General features: G+C 39.7%; 5 protein-coding genes and 1 long non-coding RNA gene across 9 annotated transcripts; 4 read left to right on the forward strand and 2 right to left on the reverse strand.

The window, feature by feature from the left end:
- Positions 1-322: 322 nt before the first annotated feature.
- LOC113678596 (melanocyte-stimulating hormone receptor) lies at positions 323-1,636 on the forward strand. Its single transcript, XM_027195495.2, has one exon. The coding sequence runs from the start codon at positions 631-633 to the stop codon at positions 1,537-1,539; it is 909 nt and encodes a 302-aa protein (XP_027051296.2). The 5' UTR covers positions 323-630; the 3' UTR covers positions 1,540-1,636.
- A 1,406-nt stretch (positions 1,637-3,042) lies between these two features.
- Positions 3,043-6,443, reverse strand: LOC149042054 (uncharacterized). Its single transcript, XM_089212109.1, has 2 exons — positions 4,905-6,443; positions 3,043-3,180 (listed from the first exon to the last, which is right to left on the reverse strand). Exons 1-2 carry the CDS (start codon positions 6,441-6,443, stop codon positions 3,043-3,045), a joined length of 1,677 nt encoding a protein of 558 aa, XP_089068235.1.
- A 278-nt stretch (positions 6,444-6,721) lies between these two features.
- On the forward strand, positions 6,722-9,516 carry LOC113678624 (uncharacterized). The gene is made up of 2 exons (XM_027195521.2): positions 6,722-7,792; positions 9,016-9,516. The coding sequence occupies exons 1-2, from the start codon at positions 7,069-7,071 to the stop codon at positions 9,327-9,329; spliced, it is 1,038 nt and encodes a 345-aa protein (XP_027051322.2). The 5' UTR covers positions 6,722-7,068; the 3' UTR covers positions 9,330-9,516.
- A 715-nt stretch (positions 9,517-10,231) lies between these two features.
- On the reverse strand, positions 10,232-17,446 carry LOC149042055 (uncharacterized). Its single transcript, XR_016188171.1, has 4 exons — positions 17,216-17,446; positions 14,511-14,847; positions 11,007-12,028; positions 10,232-10,568 (listed from the first exon to the last, which is right to left on the reverse strand). It is a non-coding gene; the product is annotated as an uncharacterized LOC149042055 (long non-coding RNA).
- Positions 11,062-13,103, forward strand: LOC113678623 (uncharacterized). The gene is made up of 2 exons (XM_027195519.2): positions 11,062-11,947; positions 12,351-13,103. Exons 1-2 carry the CDS (start codon positions 11,188-11,190, stop codon positions 12,677-12,679), a joined length of 1,089 nt encoding a protein of 362 aa, XP_027051320.2. The 5' UTR covers positions 11,062-11,187; the 3' UTR covers positions 12,680-13,103.
- LOC113678625 (BTB/POZ domain-containing adapter for CUL3-mediated RhoA degradation protein 3-like) lies at positions 16,791-20,460 on the forward strand. 4 transcript variants are annotated; one of them, XM_089211420.1, is made up of 3 exons: positions 16,791-16,969; positions 18,490-19,099; positions 19,533-20,460. In XM_089211420.1, the coding sequence occupies exons 2-3, from the start codon at positions 18,520-18,522 to the stop codon at positions 19,853-19,855; spliced, it is 903 nt and encodes a 300-aa protein (XP_089067546.1). In that variant the 5' UTR covers positions 16,791-16,969; positions 18,490-18,519; the 3' UTR covers positions 19,856-20,460. The 4 variants fall into 4 exon arrangements, with proteins under 4 accessions (XP_089067546.1, XP_089067548.1, XP_089067547.1 ...); XM_089211422.1 differs by having other exon boundaries at positions 19,545-20,460; XM_089211421.1 differs by having other exon boundaries at positions 16,831-17,010; positions 19,545-20,460.
- The last annotated feature ends 995 nt before the right edge of the window (positions 20,461-21,455 follow it).

Raw genomic sequence — 21,455 nt, forward strand, 5'->3', positions numbered from 1 at the left:
ACTGTTTCATTTTAGCATCTGTATTGTCGTGTGCATCGTGCTTATATGCATCATGCTGTTATCGCAAGTCTTATAATGATTTACAGTCAAATTGAAATGAACTATTTGAGTGCACTCGACTATTTCAAAATGAGTGAATCATAACGGCTTTTTGCTCTGTCATCTTCCAATATCACTTACAGCAAATTAATTGCTAATACCTCTTTATTTGGAGACGTCTAGTGGTGATAAAAAGCAGCCGCAAGCTATTAGTTTCAAGAGGATGTAAAACATGCGATGACAGCATTAAAGTTTTATGAGCTACAGGCTACAGGTTATCACTTACTTAAAGAAAAGTTTTCTTTTATAATTTCCTCTCGTCTCTGGAAGATTAAAGAAGCCTGAAGGAGCACTGAATTGATTAGAAACATCGCGCGTTAGAGAAAAGACGACGGTAGATCTTCAATTTTTCCCACGATTTTATTTCTATAGCTAAAGCTGTGGCAACCGGTCCGCTGGCACTAAAAGGATTTAATGAAATTTTTCTGTTGAGATTCACTGTGTGGATATCAAACCAACAGAGGAACTGAGTATCTACACCAGGAGCAATTTCGCTTTGATTTGGTTCTCTTTAACGCTACAGATCATAATATGAACTTCACCGATAGGGGCAATGGCGATACAGAGTCTTCTCACTCAAACGGAGAAAATGAAAGAACTATAACTATCATAAACTCTGCGCTAAACGTTCCATTGATACTGACATCAATTTTAGGAAACGGTTTAGTCGTGGCCGTCATAGTTAAAAATCGCAGTCTTCAATCTCCATCCATGATTTTCCTGTTCAGCCTGGCGCTATCAGACCTTCTTGTCGGTTTGGTTGCACAACCTCTTTACATCGCGAACACCTTGACAACTAACATTCATTTTTTAAAACTTGCAACAGGTATGATGGCCTTTTTCGTCTGTGGAGTGTCATTGGATACCGTAACAGCCATTAGCGTGGATCGCCTAATGGCGCTAACGTATCACCTTAGATACCCGAGCTTGGTGACTCCGTGTCGCGTAAGATACACTACGGTGCTGATTTGGTTGTCTAAAGTCCTTACTTCCAGTCTTTACCTTTGGAAGATGCGCGAATGTCATTTCGTAGTTGCCTTTACCACTGTAATGTGTCTCTTGATTTCAACATTTTCTTACCTAAAGATCTATGGCATCGTTCGACGCCACAGGTTGCGCATTGACGCGCAGCAACTGGCGGTCCGTAGCAATTGCAGCCCAGAAAACGTTGCGCACATGGCGCGTTTGAGAAAAAGTGCATTGAACATGTTTGTGTTCTACATTGTCTTGATTTTATGCTACTTCCCCATATATATATTATCCACTCTACATGGAGCTTCTCTCTTGAATTGGGAAACCAAATGGGACTTTGCCCACACTGCCGTGTTCATGAACTCGTCCATTAACCCAGTTTTATACTGCTGGCGGCTTCCCGAACTTCGAGAAGCAATTGTAAAGATGTTACGTAAGATATTCTGCGTTCAAACACATCAAAACTGAATAGTAACATTTGCTTAATTTATCGATAGTCAATCTCTACTCGATTATATTTGTTCCTCCTTCTGCTAAACCACTGATTGATAGCACATCTTATTTCATAAATGTACGTCGAATATGGCGGCTTAAATTTTCATGCGGAATATAGGGAGCGTAAAACCAGCGAGAAAGCTTTATCCTCTTAGTATAACTGAGACAGCATTTAGGTTACTTTGCAAAGGGTTTAATTTTTGTAAATTTTGTGGAGTGTTCTCGATCCTCAAGGTTTCAGTTTTAGCGGAAAATGAACTCCCGCAGAACAAATCGCAAATCGCCGTAAAAAATATCGCTACTTTCGGTCCTGTAGGCAAAACTAAAACATCAATTAGTAACGGTCGTGTTCTTGGTGTTATTTAAATCGTGCGAAAACAAAAACACTAAAAATTAATTTTTAGATGAAAAAAAAACAGAGCTTACCAATATTTACCTTTAAAAACAAAAATACGCGGTTAAATGGAATTCAGTGAAATGTTTTTAACCGTGCAACTAACCACATTTTAAAAGATAAAATCATTCCTTCTCTGAATCCTCCCGCGTAAAATTCCTTCCGTTTGGATATCGGAGGAATTAGTTCCCCATCCAAAATTCAGTGTTCTCGATTAGGGAATATGTTATTCCGCCAAAAAAAAAATATTTATATATCGTTAGTAAACGACATAAACTCCGCGCCACACAATTTGCATGACACATGCTATGAATTACATTACAGGTTGGCTTGAGGGTATTTTATTCACAGTTAGAAATATCTTTTTCAAATTTCTTGTATAGAATTTTTAGAAGAATAGAGCTAAGTAGCAAGCATTTATCCTTTTAGCACAACTAGGCTTTTGTTCAAGTTAAAGTTATAGTTTGCTTCAGTTAGTAGATGTGGGAGATGATATTGTCAAGCGTAATTGATTTATATGAAACGCGCCATAATTGCTTATGCAAAATAGGAACAAATTAAGGCATGAGGTAAAATTTATCTTCTGAATAGAAACAAGTTTGTTCCGCCCGTCAGCCCGGTGGATTTAAAAGTCGTCGATATATCGTCTCGTTTCATAAGTTAATATGGCTTGAACACCAATAATATATTGTGCAAAATGTAACCGCAAATTAACGGGTAGAAAAGCATTTATCCTCTAAGAATAAAGAAGTTTTATTCTAGTGGTAAAGTTATCTTATAGAATATAAGACGCTGCAAACTTATGGTTGAGAGTTTCAATTTTAAAACCATTAATTATTTTGGAGCAGTAAATTCGAAGTTGCAGCTGGGCACACATTTATCATATAAATACAAACGAATTAAATTAATGCTAAATATTAGTTCACCCCAAGATAGCTATCGGGTGCTTCTACCCACTATTTTAATTATTTAGATCAAGAGAACGTAAACTCTCATGACTCTCTTGATTTAGATATAGAGCGAGATAATTTCAAAACGAAGTAGCGGATCAGGAAATATATAATTTTTTTTTATGAAAGTGCTTAAGTTGTTTTCAAAGTGTTAAAAGATGCTTCGAAATGTTTGGTCGAATGCACGGTGATGCAACAGAAAGCAAAGGCTTTTTCTGTCAGTTCCGAGGTTTTATGATTCAAATCTGTAGTTCCACTTGATTTAATCCCCTAGAGAGAGGAAACAGAGTTGGTAGTTAGAGTAAAGAGATGTGATGAGAAACATGATATCAGCTGCGATTATTATGTAACTCCAGGCTGAGATTATCAAATAACTCCAGGCGCTGACAATTTCTGCCACATCCTGAAGGTTCATGCTTCGACAAATAATGATAAAAAACAAAACAAACAATATCACTATTCATCTTTATTTATTGACCAGCTCCTCGCAATGACTTCTTGCAACAATTGGTTCATAGTTGGTATCCAGTTATCGAAGTGGGAGTTTACATTTTTAAAACGTCTCGTTTATAACCTCAAAAACGAAACGAAGCGAATTTAGAGTCGTTTTTTTGACTACGCCAACGGTGGACGGATGTCGGATTTGATGAAAATGATGTGGATCAAAGTTAGGTAGGCTAACGCGATTCATTTAAAGCAGATCATTGATACGAGACATTTATCTCAAAAAGTGAAGCTCAGAAATACAAATATCACATCTTTCAATTAAGTGGGGGGGGGGGGGTGGGTGGGAGACTCAACGTGATCAGCATTATTATTAATAGTGACATCATGTCATGAGCATTGAAAAATTTATGGGGGAGGGAGGGGGGGGTGGAGTCGTTCTGCATACTAACCTGATCAGCGTGCTTACATGACAATCATATCGACATGCACGCCTTTTATCAAAAATGACATTATTTTGGATGAGTATTCAATAATTCATGGGGAGGGAGGGAGGGGTGGGAAGTCGTACCGTGTGCTAACCTGATTAGCGTACTTACCTAACCATCATGTCGACATGCATACCTTTCGAGATAGATAGATAGATAGATAGACGTTTATTAATAATACCTTAATAGCAGCTGGAAGCTGAATTACAAAGGTGTACAAATTATATAATAGAACTATACAATAAAATCAAACCTAAAAGGGAACTAATTTACATATGGGCCCATATACAATTGTAATAGATGTCAATTAAAAAGTCTTGCGCTTGCTGGAATGAAAGTATCTCTGAACCGATTTGTTTTAAAGGAAACTCTAAATGGTCTGCGTCGTCGTAACTCCCTAAGTTGATCTCGGTTGTCGAAAGGCAGTAAGTGGTACAAACAATCCAAGGGATTGGAGACGATGTTGTTAAAGAATTTTAGGCAAAGGTCTTCCCTCCGATCCCTTAGGGTTTTCAGCTCTGCCATCTGAAGCACTTCTCTATAATGATTATCATAACCGTATATAATTTTCAAGGCTCTCTTTTGGACCCGCTCTAAACTTAAGCTCAAATAATCGGGGAGACTATAATGGTAGACCTGACATCCATAAAGTAAGACGGATTGAATGCAAGCAACATAAAAATTCACTAATTCTGGTGATGGTACCTTAGCTCGCTTTAACTGAGTTAAAAAGTAAAGGCGCTTAGCGGCCTTTTTAATCATCTCAGTAACGTGAGTGTTCCACTTGAGGTTGTCTTGAAAATACACACCCAGTAATTTCACGACACTGAAGGCGCTAACCTTAGAGCCATTAATTTCTATGAGATCGTAGGAAGGAGGGGAGCGCACGAAGGAAACTCTTAGTTCATTACATTTTTTCGGATGAAGTTGAAACGAGTTAAGTGTTGACCAGGTAGCTACTTCGTTTATCATAGACTGAGCATTGCTAGGACCACCCTTGCTTATGATTTCATACACTGTCGTGTCATCTACATATTTTATACAATCACTGGCTGATGGTACTTTCAAATCATTTATCATAACCAAGAATAGCCACGGTCCCAATTTTGTTCCCTGCGGTACTCCTGCTCGGACCGATCCCCACTCTGAGAGACAATCATGTGCAAGTTTGACCCTTTGTTTCCTATCTTTAAGAAAGGCTATTATCCAATTAATGATGTAAGGGTTGATGTTGTAGGTCGAGAGTTTCGATAGCAAGAGGCTGTGATCTATCAGATCGAAGGCTTTTCTATAGTCCAACGCAAAGATCCGCACGGTGTTCCCCGTTCCGTCTGTTGCTTGCGCCCAATTGTGCATCAGGTTTATCAATGCATGCGCAGTGGAGGATCCTGGAATACACCCAAATTGATCGGGTTCCAGGCGTTTCAGAAGTGCTGGTTTCACATGTTCATGGACGACGTAGTGCTCGGCAATTTTGGACAACGTTGGTGTCAGTGAAATAGGTCTCAAATCTTTCGCCGCATCTTCAACTATCTTTGTTTTGGGAAGAGGGGTGATGTTTGCACATTTCCAAAAGTCCGGTAAAGTCCCTTGACTAATCGAGGAATTGATGATACAACGAAGAGGTTGAGCGAGCTCAGGAGCGAAATCACGCAAGACCCAGTTTGGGATATTATCTGGGCCCCCAGCTTTGGAGGAGCTGACCGTACTAAGGCATTTGAAGGTAGTTTCCAGTGAAATAATGGGAGTTTTAAAACCCTCAGTGCTCACAGTTTCGATATTATCTAAAAGTGGGTCAAGCGAAGCTTGAGGTTCTAGCAGAGCTGTGTTGATTTCATTAGCCAAGATCTTAAGGTTGATTGAGGTAGCTGGTTTACTTGCTAGGAGCTGATTTGCGACACTTGTAGATGTTTTGTTCATTCCACATAACCGCCTACATTCGGACCACCACATTTTAGGATTGTTTTCGGTCAAAACGCTAACTTTAGTGTTGTAATAAGAGCGTTTGCAGAGCTTCCGTTCCCTGTTTACTTTGTTCCGGTAGTAGTGGAACAATGGTTTGTTGTCTTGGTAATATGCTCTTTGACGGTGTGCTATAAGTGCCTTGAGTTTGGGTGAAATCCATGGTGCGTCGTTTCGGTGGAACTTAACTCGCTTTTTGGGAAGGATAGAATCTAACCCTATGTGAATTAGGGCACTGAAGTGAGCATACTGTTCTTGGACGCTATCTATAGTGTCGATTAATGACCAGTCGACCCCCGTCATATAACGACCAAAAGCCTGTTTGGACTCAGCGTTAACAGTACGTGCAGTAACCGTTCTGTTTGCAGGAATATTGGCCTTCGATCTAATTTTTGGAAACAAACCAACAGTACAATGATCGGATAGTCCGAAGGGCGGGAATGGAGAAGGTTTCTCGTAGTGTTCTGTAAGATTAGTTAGCACTTTGTCGAGTGTACGATCCCCTCTTGTTGGAAAATGGACGACTTGCGTGAGGCGGAACTGCTTAATAACTGGTGAAACATTTGCCCTGTTCCAGTCGCCAGCGAGAATTATACCTGCGCCAGGGATATCACTCTCTATCCTAGAGAGAGAATCCATCATGTAATCAAGGAGGGGCTCATCTCAATTTCAAGTTAAAACTTATTTTTTTTCCGATGAGCATTGAGAAATTCATGCTTTTTTGCCACCTGGTACCTCACAAGAAGGCATGGGAGGTCAAAAGACAACCCAGCACCTCCCCTAGCTACACCTTAACCAGTGGATTATCGGCATAATCAAGCTGTCGAAGCAGAAACCCGCTACTTGAAACGGTGGGGGTTAGAAACTCCGCCTTTGATACCCGGGGAAACACTCCCTCATTTAGTATCATGATGGAAAACTAATGACCGACGTCAGCCAAGCTTGTCAAATCGTCACCAGTCGATCACTACTTCCGTACGATCAGGCTGAACATCGACCAAAATAAATCATGGAGGAAAATATATTTTAAAAAATTTGATGCGCACTAAGTGAGCCAAAAAATGTGGTATCTCCCTCGAGATTTCGTTGTGAAATCATTTCTAGGGAGCTTCCAGAGAAGAAAATTTGAATAGCCTAAAAATTCCCCAGCCCCTCCCCCTGTCCGGTCACGTTAGCCTCGATTTCAATCGATCGAAAGGAGTCTTGTCCTCTGTGCGTGGAGTTGTAATCCTCGCTTGTAATATTCCTGATTGAAACACGGAAAATGGCTGATGAAAAGCGTCTAAATGAAGGACAAAAAGGCAATCAAAAGCTCGCAGACGTGGAATATCACATTAAAGAAGTGTTTAAAATTCTACAGGACGAAACAACAAGACTTCGCCATGAGCAGGAAGCCATGGATGCCATATCGAAGAAACTGGAACATGTTCACTTTTCTTCGACCGTGAAACTCAATGTCGGAGGACATACCTTCACAACAAGTGTTCAAACGCTTACCAAGGATCCAAACTCCATGTTGGCCGCTATGTTTTCAGGGAGATTTGAAATGAAGGCTTCTAAAGACGGCGCTTTCTTTATCGATCGAGACGGAACTCACTTCCGGTTTATACTCAATTATCTCCGCACTGGGAAATTAACTTTGCCAGATGGAGCAACATTTCTAAAAGAACTTGCGGAAGAAGCTGAGTTTTATCAGATTCAAGGAATAATCGACGAGATGAAGTCCACTAAAACTGAAATTCAAGCAGTTAGACCTTTACACAATCCTTTTGAAGACTCGGTTATCCTGACAAATGAAGACCATCGACGAGTATTGTTAGGTTGGTTGTCTGAGTTTCGCGGAGAGTGGTGTCTTCTATATCGCGCTACTCGAGATGGTTTCGAAGCTGCAAATTTCCACGCCAATTGTGACGACAAAGGACCCACGGTTACCATTGTTAAAAGTGGAAACAACATCTTCGGAGGATTTACAGAGATGCCATGGCAAAGTAAGTTTTTGTAAACCGAAGTACGACATAGTGTGCCTGACCTAATCTTTAAACCTTTCCGTACAATTAGCAACTTATGTTTCAGTTTCTACATAAAGTTTATTCCTTTACTCCTATGGCAAATTCTTGTCAATCTCTTCACTCTCATCCTTCGTTCTGCTGCGTCACGCCGCTTGTATTAGCCAGCGAAGACAAAATTGCGTGAGCGGTAAATTTGCGTATTAAAGCAACGATTTTCAAATCATTGTCGCGATTGCAGGACCTCTGCGTAGTAAAGGCAAGAAAATCAAGAATTTTTTATTGCCGGAGGTCGGTCATTATAAAATTCGACAGTTCAAACAGAATTTTATCGCCATAAAGGTTGGCAAAAGGGTTTATACGTGACGTGACGGCCAAAAGTAACGTGACTCGTGAACTTCACAGAAAGGCGAGCATGATTCGTGAGGCGTGATTTGCCTTCTTATATGTACGTGACCCGTGAATTTAATTTTTTTCCATTTGAAGGCGATAACTTTTTGGTAACGCAAGCACAAAATTAACTTTGTTCTTGTTTAAAATACAAACATAGGCGGTTACATTCGTAACATCATGATGGCAACTTTTTCTTTCAAATGATTAGTAAAGACGAAAAAAGTTCACGAGTTCACTGAAAGTCATTTTCAAATGTTAATATTAACAAGACATTTAGATTGAGCGTACAAGAGGTATCGAAGTGCCAACGTCTTCCATTGTCTTTAAATGTCACTTGGCAGCCAGACAGTGGTGGACTGAAATTTTTTTGGGGGCAGGCTGGGTTGCTTTTTCAATTAGTATGCAAGAAAGCAAGGAGCAGAGTATTTTATAAGAGTAGTTTCGTTTCGTCACCCGGTTCACACAAAAGTGTCCTCTCTTCGTTTAAACCGGTTTCACGTAAGCTGATAATTAAATGAACAAACATTTGAAACTGCTTAATATCTGAAAGTCATTCAGAATTCTAAGTCAAATTTGTCGAGTAATCCTCGGAGTCGCATCGAAATCTCAAGGGAGATATTACATTTTTTATCTCACTAAGGGCGCATCAAGTCGAGCGAAGAGTGATAGCATCATTTTTGGTGTTCATCAGAGGATTTGTCTGTCATGATGCAAATTCTCTTGTCACAGCACGCGTGCAATAAGGTCGATGTTACACAGCATATTCTAAAAGCAGGTATTTGGATTAATTTGAAATTTTATCTCATCATTAGGCGGACTGCATCGAGGTTACAAAGCCTGTACCGAGGCGTTCTTGTTCAGTTTGGTCAACCCACTAGGCCTGGGTTCAACTAAACTGCCACTTAAAGATTCATATCAACAGCTTTCCGCCATTAAATGTCACAGTGATTATGGACCAACGTTTGGCAACGGACACGATCTCTCTATCACAGGGCGCCACGGTTCACTTTATCTTGACTGTTCTTATAAATGTCCTCCCGACTTAGGAGACGAGCAGAGAAGATTCTTTACAGGGAGTGGACGTTTTCAAATAACAAATTATGAAGTGTTTGGGATCCGACATTGACTTGATGACAAACAGAAAACCGGAATATACAATATAAGAGAGGTTTTTTGTATTAATACCTCATTTTATACTATCCCAAATCATAGATTTTTCGAAAAATAAGAATGTTGGAGTAAAAAATTCTTCGTCACCAGTGGAGTGTAGATCGACATCTTGATTGAATGAAATAAACTGGAACCCGATCTTACCACCGACTTGTTCGATTCATCCTGTTATTGCAATCACTTTTTGATTATTTGTCTCGAGCTCAGATCCAGTCTTTTACCGCGTTATCACGAACAGCGCACGCTTAATGCTTTCCCATGTAATCTGAGTTACCTCCCTAAATACATCTAAGTTTGGAGAGCATGAAAAATGCCTTAGACTGAACTCGAGGCGCAGCAGGGAGTACCTCTAGCTACCTGAGTGTTCTATAGACTTCTCAAATCCTTCATATTTTAATAAACTAATTGCTGACGTACGAAACAATCGTTTTATAGCATGTCGACGCTGAAGTTTGAGATGTTTTCTAAAGTGAGGTTCCTTCCGCTACTCTTCAATACGTACCCTTACGTCTTCACGTGCAGTTGAATTTGAATGTACGAATTTACCAACTATGTTATGCAAGAGGCCATCCCTTTCCTGACATCAAGACTACCGCGTTGAATTTGAGAAAGAGTACTGCTTGGCCTAACCACAAAAAATAGATTTGAAAAGAATCATATAGGATAAGCGTCATCTCCCAAACCACTGCAGAAAAATCAATTATGACCGTGAGATTTTTTCAAAAGAAAGTTATTTCTAGTGAGAATTAGGATAAAAATGTATTGATAGTAAACTGAATACAATGTACACCCCCCACCCCACCCCACCCCACCCCACCCCACCCCACCCCACCCCACCCCCATCTCCCTAGCCCGCAATCTAAGATCCTCTGTGATTAGTCTGGAAAGTTCGCGCCACCACATCAACTGTTCAGATAAAAAACAAAACGTCGTGCTTATTTGTAATTTACCGCCCTTGCATAATTTATTTTGAGACTTCCTTGAATTCTTGCAAAACTTTCAAGTTTACATGCACTCGAGCATTCCTGTTCAGTTTGGTGAATCCACAGGGCCTGGAGCCGACAAAAATGCTGCTTCATAGGAAAAGCCAACGATACGGCATCTGACCAACATTTGGAGAAGCTGAAGGAAGCGATGCAGATGACGTAAATGGAAACCCAGCTAGTTACAGTAATCTTGGCTCCGCGTAAGTGTCCTACAGGACAAAAGAACGAATTTGCTAGACTCCGTTGATACTCATACAAACAGAACGCAAATATTTATCGAGGTATATGAGAGAACCTACACCTATTGTTCACTCATGAAGAATATGGAGAAGATATTCCCTTGACCCTAAGAGTGACTAGAATATCCTACAATATCAACACAAAATCACAACTAAAACTCACAAGAACGGAGGAAATGATCACCAACTAAAGACGCTCTTGCTTTTGAAACAAATTCTCTTTGTCAGCATCTTAGGAAATGTATAGAGAACAGTATGGAGAATATGCATACTGATGTTCGGGTGTAAAGTGTGAACATGATATGTCAAGTATAGACACAGAAAAACGTCTGTCAGGATAGTGAAACAAAGCTGTTACACGGTTGACTTAACTGTATAATAGAAATACTCTTATATCGAGTTGGTTACCTGTTCGCTTCTTCCGCAAGATATATTTACTTCTTTCTCTTCCTCACAGTTTCTCGACTCTACAAATTCCCTCACCAGTCTTGTCACGTGTGGGTCACAGTTGTCACGTGCGGGTCAGATTACCAAGGCTGTGTCTGCTTTGAGAGAACGAAACAATTTGCGACCGTCTGTGCTAGAAAACATGAATGACGAAACCCACTGTGAGGGTAGCCTTGGAGAAGAAGATCAGCGTAAAGATCAAGATCTAAGCGAAGCTTTGAATCAAATAGAAGAAGCCTGCAAGGTATTTAAGCGAGAGGCAGAGAAACTTCGCCAGGAGCGGGAAGCAATCGACGCACTGTCTAAGAAAGTGGAGAACTTTCACTTTCCTTCGACAGTGAAACTCAATGTGGGCGGACACATCTTCGAAACAAGTCTTCAAACGCTGACCAAGGGCGCTCCAAACTCAATGCTTGCCGCCATGTTTTCAGGGAAATTTGACCTGAAACCTGCAGAAGACGGCGCTTTCTTCATCGACCGTGATGGCACCCACTTCCGGTTTATTCTCAATTTTCTTCGCACTGGGACATTAACTTTACCAGAAGATGCAACAGTTTTTGAGGAAGTTATGAAAGAAGCCAATTTTTATCAGATCCAGGAATTAGTTGACGCGCTTGAACGTCCATATGATCCGACGCAGTCTCCTATACTTGGTTTGAAAGTAGCCGAGCTATTTGGAGAGTCGATGATTGTAATAACTGAAGAGCATCGAAATGCCCTAAGGGGGTTTCTCCCTTCAGGATGCGAAAACTGGCACCTTCTATTCCGAGCCTCTCGCCATGGTTTTAAGGCGCAAAACTTTCACTCCAGGTGCGATAATAAAGGACCCACGGTCACAATTGTACAGAGTGGAGACTACATTTTTGGAGGCTTCATGGAAATATCATGGGCTTCCGGTCCAGGTAAGGTGACACATGATTATTAAATTGTGGTGCATTGTTTTCAAGGCCTTTCTCTTGCATGTAGTTTCCCTAATTATTTTCCTGCAAGGAATATGTATCAAGGGAAAATAACCCAGTATAAGAGCTAACACCATGAGCAAAATAAGATAGCAACATGATGTAATTTATAAGGAGCAATATTCTTATGATAGACAAAAAAATAAAGAAAATAGTTATTTACTCGGTTGAAAGGATACTATGATAAATATGACATGTTGTACTTTGTGAAACGAAAGAAAGCAATCGGAATAGTCGGAACGAACTATTTCAATAAATGCAGAAAAAAAATCAAGGCGAAAACTATCCTTGACACAGTCTATTTGTATACAGCAGGCATTTATATGATGTGTCATTTCGTTCACAGTTACGACGTTTGTGAATAGCACACAATCATTCCTGTTCAGTTTGGTCAACCCTAATGGTGTAGGACCGACTAAAATGCCCCTCATGAGTGAAAACCAAAAATCTGGCATGGTCGGTCATAGCGGATATGGACCCACGTTTGGCATCAGGGGTTCTTTGTTCTTTTCTATCTCCAGAGATCTATTCATCTCAAATGATGCAAACAAGAACACAGACAGCCACAGTGAACTCGGCACCTCATACGAGTGTCCACGAGGGCAAGAGAGTTCCTTCTTAACAGGAGGTAAATATTTCTCCGTTTCCAATTACGAAGTGTTTGGAATCCAGTGACTGACAACAAAAAGATCACAGAAGATCTTTCACCAATTATAACTACTAGTATTAGATCTAGTATATTACGTCTTCCCCCGCCAGTTAATGATATAAATTTTTGAGTATAGAAATAATTCTATCAGGCGTGAAGGATATTTTATCATGTAGCTTGTGAGTTACGGTGAAATGTTATAAAAAAAAAATCTGTGCAGAGACTGAAATTTATCTTGAGTGATCTTGAGTAATGTTGACAGCCACGAGAACCTTAGTGGTTCAACCCCCTTTGAAGGTCGAACAAACATCAAACATGGCAAGCTAAATTGAGGATTGTGTAGTTATTAAAAAAAAACGACTGAACTTTGTTTGAATAATCAGAACTTAGAATTTAGTTTCACCTTTGTCTTCATGCTTATAATTGAATAAAGTGGCATATCATAATGGTCGCACTTTTGCATATGCTGTTGCATTGGTTTGCCAGTTTTGCTTTCCAGTTGAAAAGAAGCATTGACCCTTACGAGAAGGCTTTTCAGAAGCATTTACGTTTCACATTTGCAACCTCGCAGTAATTTTGATTATGGATTAGCCGCATCTTCTTTCCTCCTTGATATCATCCTCCGAAACAATCCTATCAACGCTCCCACGTCCCGTCTAGCATTTTCACCTAAGTTTCCGTTGCAGGAGGGATGTCTACTCAAGAAGAAGGGGGAAACACTCCACCATGTCTCGTGTCCCCCCCTACACTTCTTTCGTGCTCTAGTCGCCTACCTGCTTGCTTTAGGGCAGAACGGGGCACATTCAAGGCTTCTTTATTAGTAGTATTTCATTAGTACGCGCTGAACGATCCGAGCCTAGATTTTGTTCTATTTTTGGATCAATATCAGTATCTGAGCAGCTGCCCACCTACCCCTCCCCTAAATCAACAACAGTCAATTGACAACAAATTAAGGTTAATGCTGGGTTAGGGGAGGGGTAGGTGGACAGTTACCCAGTTACTGATATTGACCCCTATTTTTTAGGCTTGACTGTTAAAGCAACGAAATTCTAGGCATACCCAATTTTTTACTAGTCATAAATACTCCAATGGTTTCGCTTGTATTGTTTTGGTCTTTCACTCGGCCATACTCGATCGATAGTACTTTTATTTGGACTGTAGGATATATTTCGAAAAACAGCTAGAAAAAAAATAGCAAATGAAATGATACTGAAGTAAAAAATCCTTTGCCTATTTCGGCTTTCTGTCCGGCTGAAGGTATAAATTTGACGGTTTTTACTCTTCCTTTTCTTTAACAATGCCGTCTGAGTAAGTGAGATTATTCAAAGTGGGGTAGACAGTATTGTTTGTAGAACAACAGGAAAAGACAACAGTTGTCAACTTTATACTACGGGTGTAACGGAAAACCGATGGGGGTAAAGTGTTAACATTAAATCGGCATATTCACCACACTTACATCAATTAAAACTTATCCAAGTTATTGCATGTATATATTGCATTTAACGTAGAGTTTTCTCGGAAAACTCTATGGAGCCATTTCCAAGATTAAAGAACCTAACCTCAAATTAGCGTCCAATAAACATTAGTGTTGAAAATGCTCTACATTCGCGACACCACTTTTTTCTTATAGACACGAGGAAATAAGTTCAAATTTAGCACAATACCTTAAAACATGTTGAAAATTTTTCCGACGGCAAATGAAAAATGTCTAAGGTGAGATGCCTAAAAGACACCTCGGGGAAGGAAGCGACCGATGAAATAACATTTCTACTTCATTCTCGTTTGAAATTTCCACCTGAATGGTGAAGGAAATGACCCATTTAAAAAGTTAAACTGAGAGAATTTCAGTGAACTTACTTTCACCAGCTTCAGCTGCCCGTTGATTCTTTGCTTGATTTGAAGGGCGCCATTTAGCTTTTTTCGCACAAGGGCAGTCTTGTTCACGATGGCTTTTCCACGAAAAAAAAAGGGATCGTTTTGAGGTCAAAATAAGTCCTTTTTGACTCGATGGAGTAATCGTTTGCACGCCGAGCGGAACTATTTTGGATGAATTTCCTCAGAGACCTAGTCGATATTATTTTGCACTGAACCGAAAGCTCATTTTTGACCGAGCTTTTGTTAGTTTTACCTGACAGTCCTTCTTCATACAGTCGACATCCTGGTCTCAAGACGGAGATATGATCATCCACATGAGCTGAAATGAAAAACGAAAAGACCGGTAGGAATAGTAAATAGATAGCTTGCAGAAGACATGCATGACACATGACAACAGGTCACAACAACAATTAGCCTTGCACTTAGACTATACCTACATGCTCTCGACTTCTGTTTTGATAAATGTGAGGCACAAATATCAAGGTTTACCGTATTATTTTTCTTTTTTCCAAACAAAAATCACACATACCTAAAATTTTCAATATATATGAAAATCCAAGGTGGTTTCAGTTACTTTCAGACTAAGAAAGATTCACCGGCAGAGTTTGAAAGAAATCGATTCTTGGATGCACCGAACCGCTTTTACAGAGATTTTTGTCTTAAGGACAAAGTTAGCTTTTCTTTGAAAGAAGCTTAGTCCTCGAAATATTGCTTTGTTCGATTTTGCCTTTCTTTTATTCATAACTTTAAATCCGGATAGGTAATTACAATCGGGTCACAAGCCAATAGTTCAAGGTTAGCGTGCTTATACCGCGATATGAAACACAGAGGAAATTTGGAGAGTGCTCATGATACTAGAAGCTCGTGCTCTCAATATGAACCTTACTGCTTGCTTCGAATTGCGAAATACACACGTTAAGCTTGAATCAATTGTTACATCTGTTTCGCAATAACAGTCGAACCTGTATATCGCGATATGAAACACAGAGGAAATTTGGAGAGTGCTCATGAGGCTAGAAGCTCGTGCTCTCAATATGAACCTTACTGCTTGCTTCAGATTGCGAAATACACACGTTAAGCTTGAATCAATTGTTACATCTGTTTTGCAATAACAGTCGAACCTGTATAAACCGCTCATCCATACAGATTGACAGCTTAATACAATGGGAGTCTTACAAAATAATAAAGAAACGCCACGTTTCGCCATAATTTACCTCTTAATTCAAAAAAAATTGCTCAATAATCTTTCTAACATTGATTTTGGGAGGTAAACATGGATTAAACTTTATGTGAAAGATTATTCCTAATGTAATTTGATTGGGTAATCTTTAAGGGATCGTTAGATTCCGTTCGATGCAAGTCGAAAACAGTAAAAAGAGACTGTCGGGCCTTAGCAAAGGGCGACTACGACAGCGAAATTGAGGTGAAAATTGGGTAATTGAGGGAAAAAATTATGGGACTTTTGCGAACCAACTGCTTTAAACAAGGTCACCGCACAGTACGGTGCCACTTCATACAGTCACGACTGTAAATCACAAGCTTAGCCTAAAAAGAATAGGCTGATCATCTCTTATTAGGAGAAAATAGTTTCGCTAATTTAGTAACACACTTAAAATTGGGTGATGATAGTTTTTGATCAAAGCACAACTTCTCTCTCTTCTCTCTTGCGTGAATTCGGCCTTAAGCAGGTGTTGGGTTACTGTAGCAACTGGCTTTTCTGGTAAGAAATGTTGAAATTACTTTCACTGTAATTACAATAATCTGTCCACTAAAGCGATATTAAGGCCTTTTTTCCAAGTCTTTGTACCAAGTTATTAGATTTGCTTTCGCATAGAAGGAGACGATCAGGATTTTCTCGAGAAAATTGTGATTTTTTCACCTTCAATTCGCAACACTAAAATTAGTGAGCAAAAATTAAGTTTCCGAAATGATATACGCTGAATTGTATATTAATTAACTCGTTTAGAATTCATGAACACTTGACTTTGGACATAAAAAAGGCCATAAAAACAAGCAATTAAAAATTTTGTTTATCTTAGTGTCTTTACTGTTTACTCAGAGGAATGTTTACGACTAAATTTCAGACTACCAAGGTTATATAGCCTTTTTGAGATATCTCAATCAATCGATAGTTGACGGATCGTGAAAGTTGCGTGACTTTTAAGTTGTTTATACTAAACCCTGGAAACAAAGAAGAAATAAGTTGATTGCCAACTGCAACTAAAAACAGGGTGAGCACGCAGTCTGCCAGACGATTGCGACACTCTCCGTCTATAAATATTCGAGTACACGTCTTTGAATTAGCCACACAAATGGGAATCCTTTCTTACGCCACTGCTCTGGGTGTTGATGACAATTGCTAGGTGTGGGGTTGTAGAAAGATTGTCTGAGCTCAGTTGTTTGGCAAGGAAACAGTGAACAAATATACCTCAACTTGGAAGGTAATAGACAGAACATACATCGAGCAAAGTGAAAGATCTGTGTGAGTGCCATTTTCACGAACAAAATAGTGATTTGCGAGCTTCGCGTGGGCTTTGTTAGTTGTCGACAACGTCGATTAAACAATGAACTTGTTTTGCCTACGAATTTCGCAGTACTCTAAAGTCATTAATTTTGTTTCTCGCTGTCAAAACTATCTCGAACCTGAATACGGAGAGTAGCGTTAAATTAGAAATTTAAAAAATTACCCGTCGTCGGAGTCATGTTCTCCAGACAGCGCAGATGTGGGTCATTTCACGTTGTTTTGCAGAGGACGCAAAGATTTATACCATACGTGCACAGCCACTGTTCTGCTGATAAACACTTTAGTCTAGTAACGTTCCAGTTGCTGTTGCTGTAGTGGTTTTCTTAAAATCCCTAAGAGTAACACTTTGGTGCCAACACTGTAGGATTCGATTTTGCTCCTCTTGCGATAACCCTTATCTCCAGTTTTAATCTTCTTTTCGAAGGAAACCTGACCTGAATTACAATACTTTTACCCTAAGGACACAAGGCTACACCGAAAAACAAATTCAAACGAAAAGTTCGCCGCCGGACTCGAACTTTCTGAATTCTAAATTGTTTTTGAAGAGCTTTCGAAGACTCGTTGTAGTTAGCCTATCAAACTTCAAGCTTCATAAGCTTCAAATGGAATCAATATCATGCAAAAGGCGAAAGTGAAATTAAATTACTCATTCGCTGCCTTCGCTCAAGAGCAGAAAGAAATGGTATATTTTTGGAGCGTGGTAATAAATGCACACGCATAACCCAAAATTAGTCATGAATAGGCATTTATCGTGAAATTCTACAGTTACTTTATCGGAGAAAGAATAACTTTTGTGAAGGTACGTTTTCCTAAGGCTGGAAACTACTAAATTGCAAATTGAAAAAAAAAAATACTTACAATATGTAAGTTGAGTCGTGGTGGGGCTCTCAATTGTAAACATTTTTTTATCCCTAGCCTGAACCCCAAAACTATTAGCTCATATCGTGGATTCATTGGTTGACAGGAAGCTACTTAAAAAAATAAAAAAAACATCATCATCATAAAAAAATAAAAATCATATTCTTTTAGAAGTTTTAAAGAACTTGAGGATATTGGGAAAGGATATTGTTACACACCTAGACTTTCGCTCAACAAAACAAGCACTGTCATTGGTTGATTCTTGGTCACGTGCCGCTGATCAAATTTTAAATGTAATCCGACCGGGATACAACTGCGCAGTTGTTTCCTGCGCGCCGGATACAACAGCATGTTTTTGCCATAAGATTGTTTAAGGGAAAGTCTAAATATTTAACAAAGCACTAAATGTATGGTACCTCGGGAAACTAGTTAGTTTTGTTTTCCCTCGGGACCATATATCAAGTGTCTAATAATCACTTCTGTGTATTAAGAAATAGTGCAAGTACACGATGCTAAATGATGCTGAATTTTTTTAATTCAAATTTTAAAATGATTTTTGTATTTTTTCCTATTTTTAAGTCAATAGAACCCATTTCGAGGGATTTAGCAATGAATGGTGGTATGTACTCGTCGACTGTAAAACTCAATGTTGGCGGCCATTACTTCACAACAAGTCTTCAAACACTGACCAAAGATCCAGACTCAATGCTTGCCGCCATGTTTTCGGGAAAGTTTGAAATGAGACCTTCTGAGGACGGCGCCTTCTTTATCGACCGGGATGGAACTCACTTTCGATTTATACTCAATTACCTACGAACTGGGAAATTGACTTTGCCGGATGAAGAAAAAACTCTGAGGGAAATCGAAGAAGAGGCTGATTTCTACCAGATAACAGGAATTATTAACGAGTTAAAAGAGCCAAGTTTTTTTGGATCTTCACTTCAAGCAAACAAATCTCCTGAACCATTTCAGGAATCCAAGATTTTAACTTCTATTGAGCATTGCCGGATGCTTCAAACCTGGTTGCCTTCTTCGCGTAGGACCTGGGTCCTTCTGTACCGAGCTTCTCGCGATGGCTCTTCGGCCGAAAGCTTTCATTCCAAATGTGACAACAAAGGACCCACTGTCACCATTGTAAACAGCGTGAACAATATTTTCGGTGGATTCACAGACATGCCATGGATGAGTGGTAAGTCAGTTGCACTTGCAGAATTTATCAACTAACATTTATCCACTTCCTTACTGTATCTTCACGTATGACACATCCACCATTGCTGACCAAGTAGAATTCGGATCGCTCACTGGTACACGGCCTATAAAAAACATACCTGGCCAGTTCTTTGTAGTTGGTACTGCATCTGACCGTTTACCTCTACATTTTTTCAGAAGACAACTTTAATAAAGTTTAAGTCTTCCTTACTTTCTGGTTCATAAATTTAAATAAAAAGGATTGGCATATATAGTCTTTCGTTCTTGCACGAATGTACGGCGTTGATTCAGCAGAAAGCCTAGACAATAGCATGAATATATAAACATTTTATGACGAAACGTCGGTACAAACTTTAATCAACATGAAGGTACCATAGCTAACAATACCTCTAATAGAGTTTCTGAAACAAAAGTTACTTTTCTAGGTCGCGTCACGTGGGTCACACAATCAAAAGCATTCCTATTCAGCATGGTTAATCCTCATGGCCTGGGACCTACTAAAATGCCGATAAACAAAATTCATCTGAAAGGTTTTTACTGTGATAGCAGCCTGGGACCCAAATTTGGAGGACAGCGCGACCTGGAAATCATATCAAGGGACGGAGAAGGAAATATATCAGGTTTTAGCCATCTCGGCCGATCGTTTGACACTCCTCCAGGCCAGCAGGCGACATTCCTAACGGGGAAAAAGAAATTTAAAGTAACAGATTACGAAGTGTTTGAATTGCACGAGTGAAGCCGGTAATGATCCCTTAGGCCGTTTTTCTTGCAAGCGAATTATGATTAAGTGTCATGGAAACTTGCACAAAACGCTGGCAAAGAGGATTGGTACCAGGGACATTGAACATATGTGTCAAGAAGTGCGAGGGACTGAGGCAGAGAACAGGAAATCTTGCTTAAAAAAGGATTAAAATTTCCCAGTAATTTAAACGTCCGAAAATCAATGAACAAATCACTTGACACTGTTTGTAGTCATTTTTAACTGAGCGTCAAAGGTAATCCGAGATTGCAATGGTTTTGCTTTACTTCGCTCTGTGATTGGTCCAAAAAAATTCGCGCCACTCTCTCAACCAATAAGATGAAAAACTAAAACAAATTGGGAATTGGTCGCCCGCGTTTTCCCGCGCTTTGGGCGGTTTGCTTGGTTTTAGTTGAGTACTCATTGGTCCCCTAGGGTATTTTTCTTTCTTCTGATTGGTCGTTCTGATAACTTTGGTTTCGGTTCAAAAGCACTCAATCGATAAGCGCTCCATCTAAACTTAATCATAACCATTGCAATTTCCTGAAATGGAATTGGTGCATAAGCTGCATTATTTTTCACTAATTATTCTGTATAGTAAAGTAAATGGTTTGAACCCAGGAGTATCAGTAGTTTGTGTAGTGTGATCGTCCGGATGAGTGTAGTTCTGAGAAGAACTGTTGTTGGTGACTGACGTTTCGACTATCTGTGCGATAGTCATCTTCAGAGTCAAGTAAGGAATAGTTGTCCGTCGATGATGTTATAAAGTCTGGTCTGTTGAACGTGATTGGTCTGTTTAGCCGTGATGTGATTGGCTGGAAGACTCATGTAGAGTTTGTTAACAGTCATTGGTCGGTTTCGATCCGTCTGTTGTTTGTCGGTCTGTTTGTCGGTTTGTTCACGTCGTTAATGAGTCGTTTGTAAGGTGCTGGTAATTGTTGACATCTGTTGAGAGGCGTCTGTTCTAAGTTAGTGAACCAGCTTTCCAGAGTCAGTCGTTGAAAGTAGTTTGTACTGTACTTTCAACGACTGACTCTGGAAAGCTGGTTCACTAACTTAGAACAGACGCCTCTCAACAGATGTCAACAATTACCAGCACCTTACAAACGACTCATTAACGACGTGAACAAACCGACAAACAGACCGACAAACAACAGACGGATCGAAACCGACCAATGACTGTTAACAAACTCTACATGAGTCTTCCAGCCAATCACATCACGGCTAAACAGACCAATCACGTTCAACAGACCAGACTTTATAACATCATCGACTGACAACTATTCCTTACTTGACTCTGAAGATGACTATCGCACAGATAGTCGAAACGTCAGTCACCAACAACAGTTCTTCTCAGAACTACACTCACCCGGACGATCACACTACACAAACTACTAATTATTCTGTATAGTTGTAATCGCACACTGTAATCTGACAGTTGGCTGTAATCGTACTTTAGAAATTGTCTCTACCAGAGATATTTTTCTTCAATGTATTAATTTGTTTTCATATATTTATAATTTCTTATATTTAACAAGTGGTTCATACCCCAGCGTGCGTTAATCGAGATATGAAGCACGCGGGAAGTTTGGAAAGC

The sequence above is a fragment of the Pocillopora damicornis genome, chromosome 7, assembly GCF_964200805.1.
Source record: "Pocillopora damicornis chromosome 7, jaPocDami1.2, whole genome shotgun sequence".
Lineage (NCBI taxonomy): Eukaryota > Metazoa > Cnidaria > Anthozoa > Scleractinia > Pocilloporidae > Pocillopora > Pocillopora damicornis.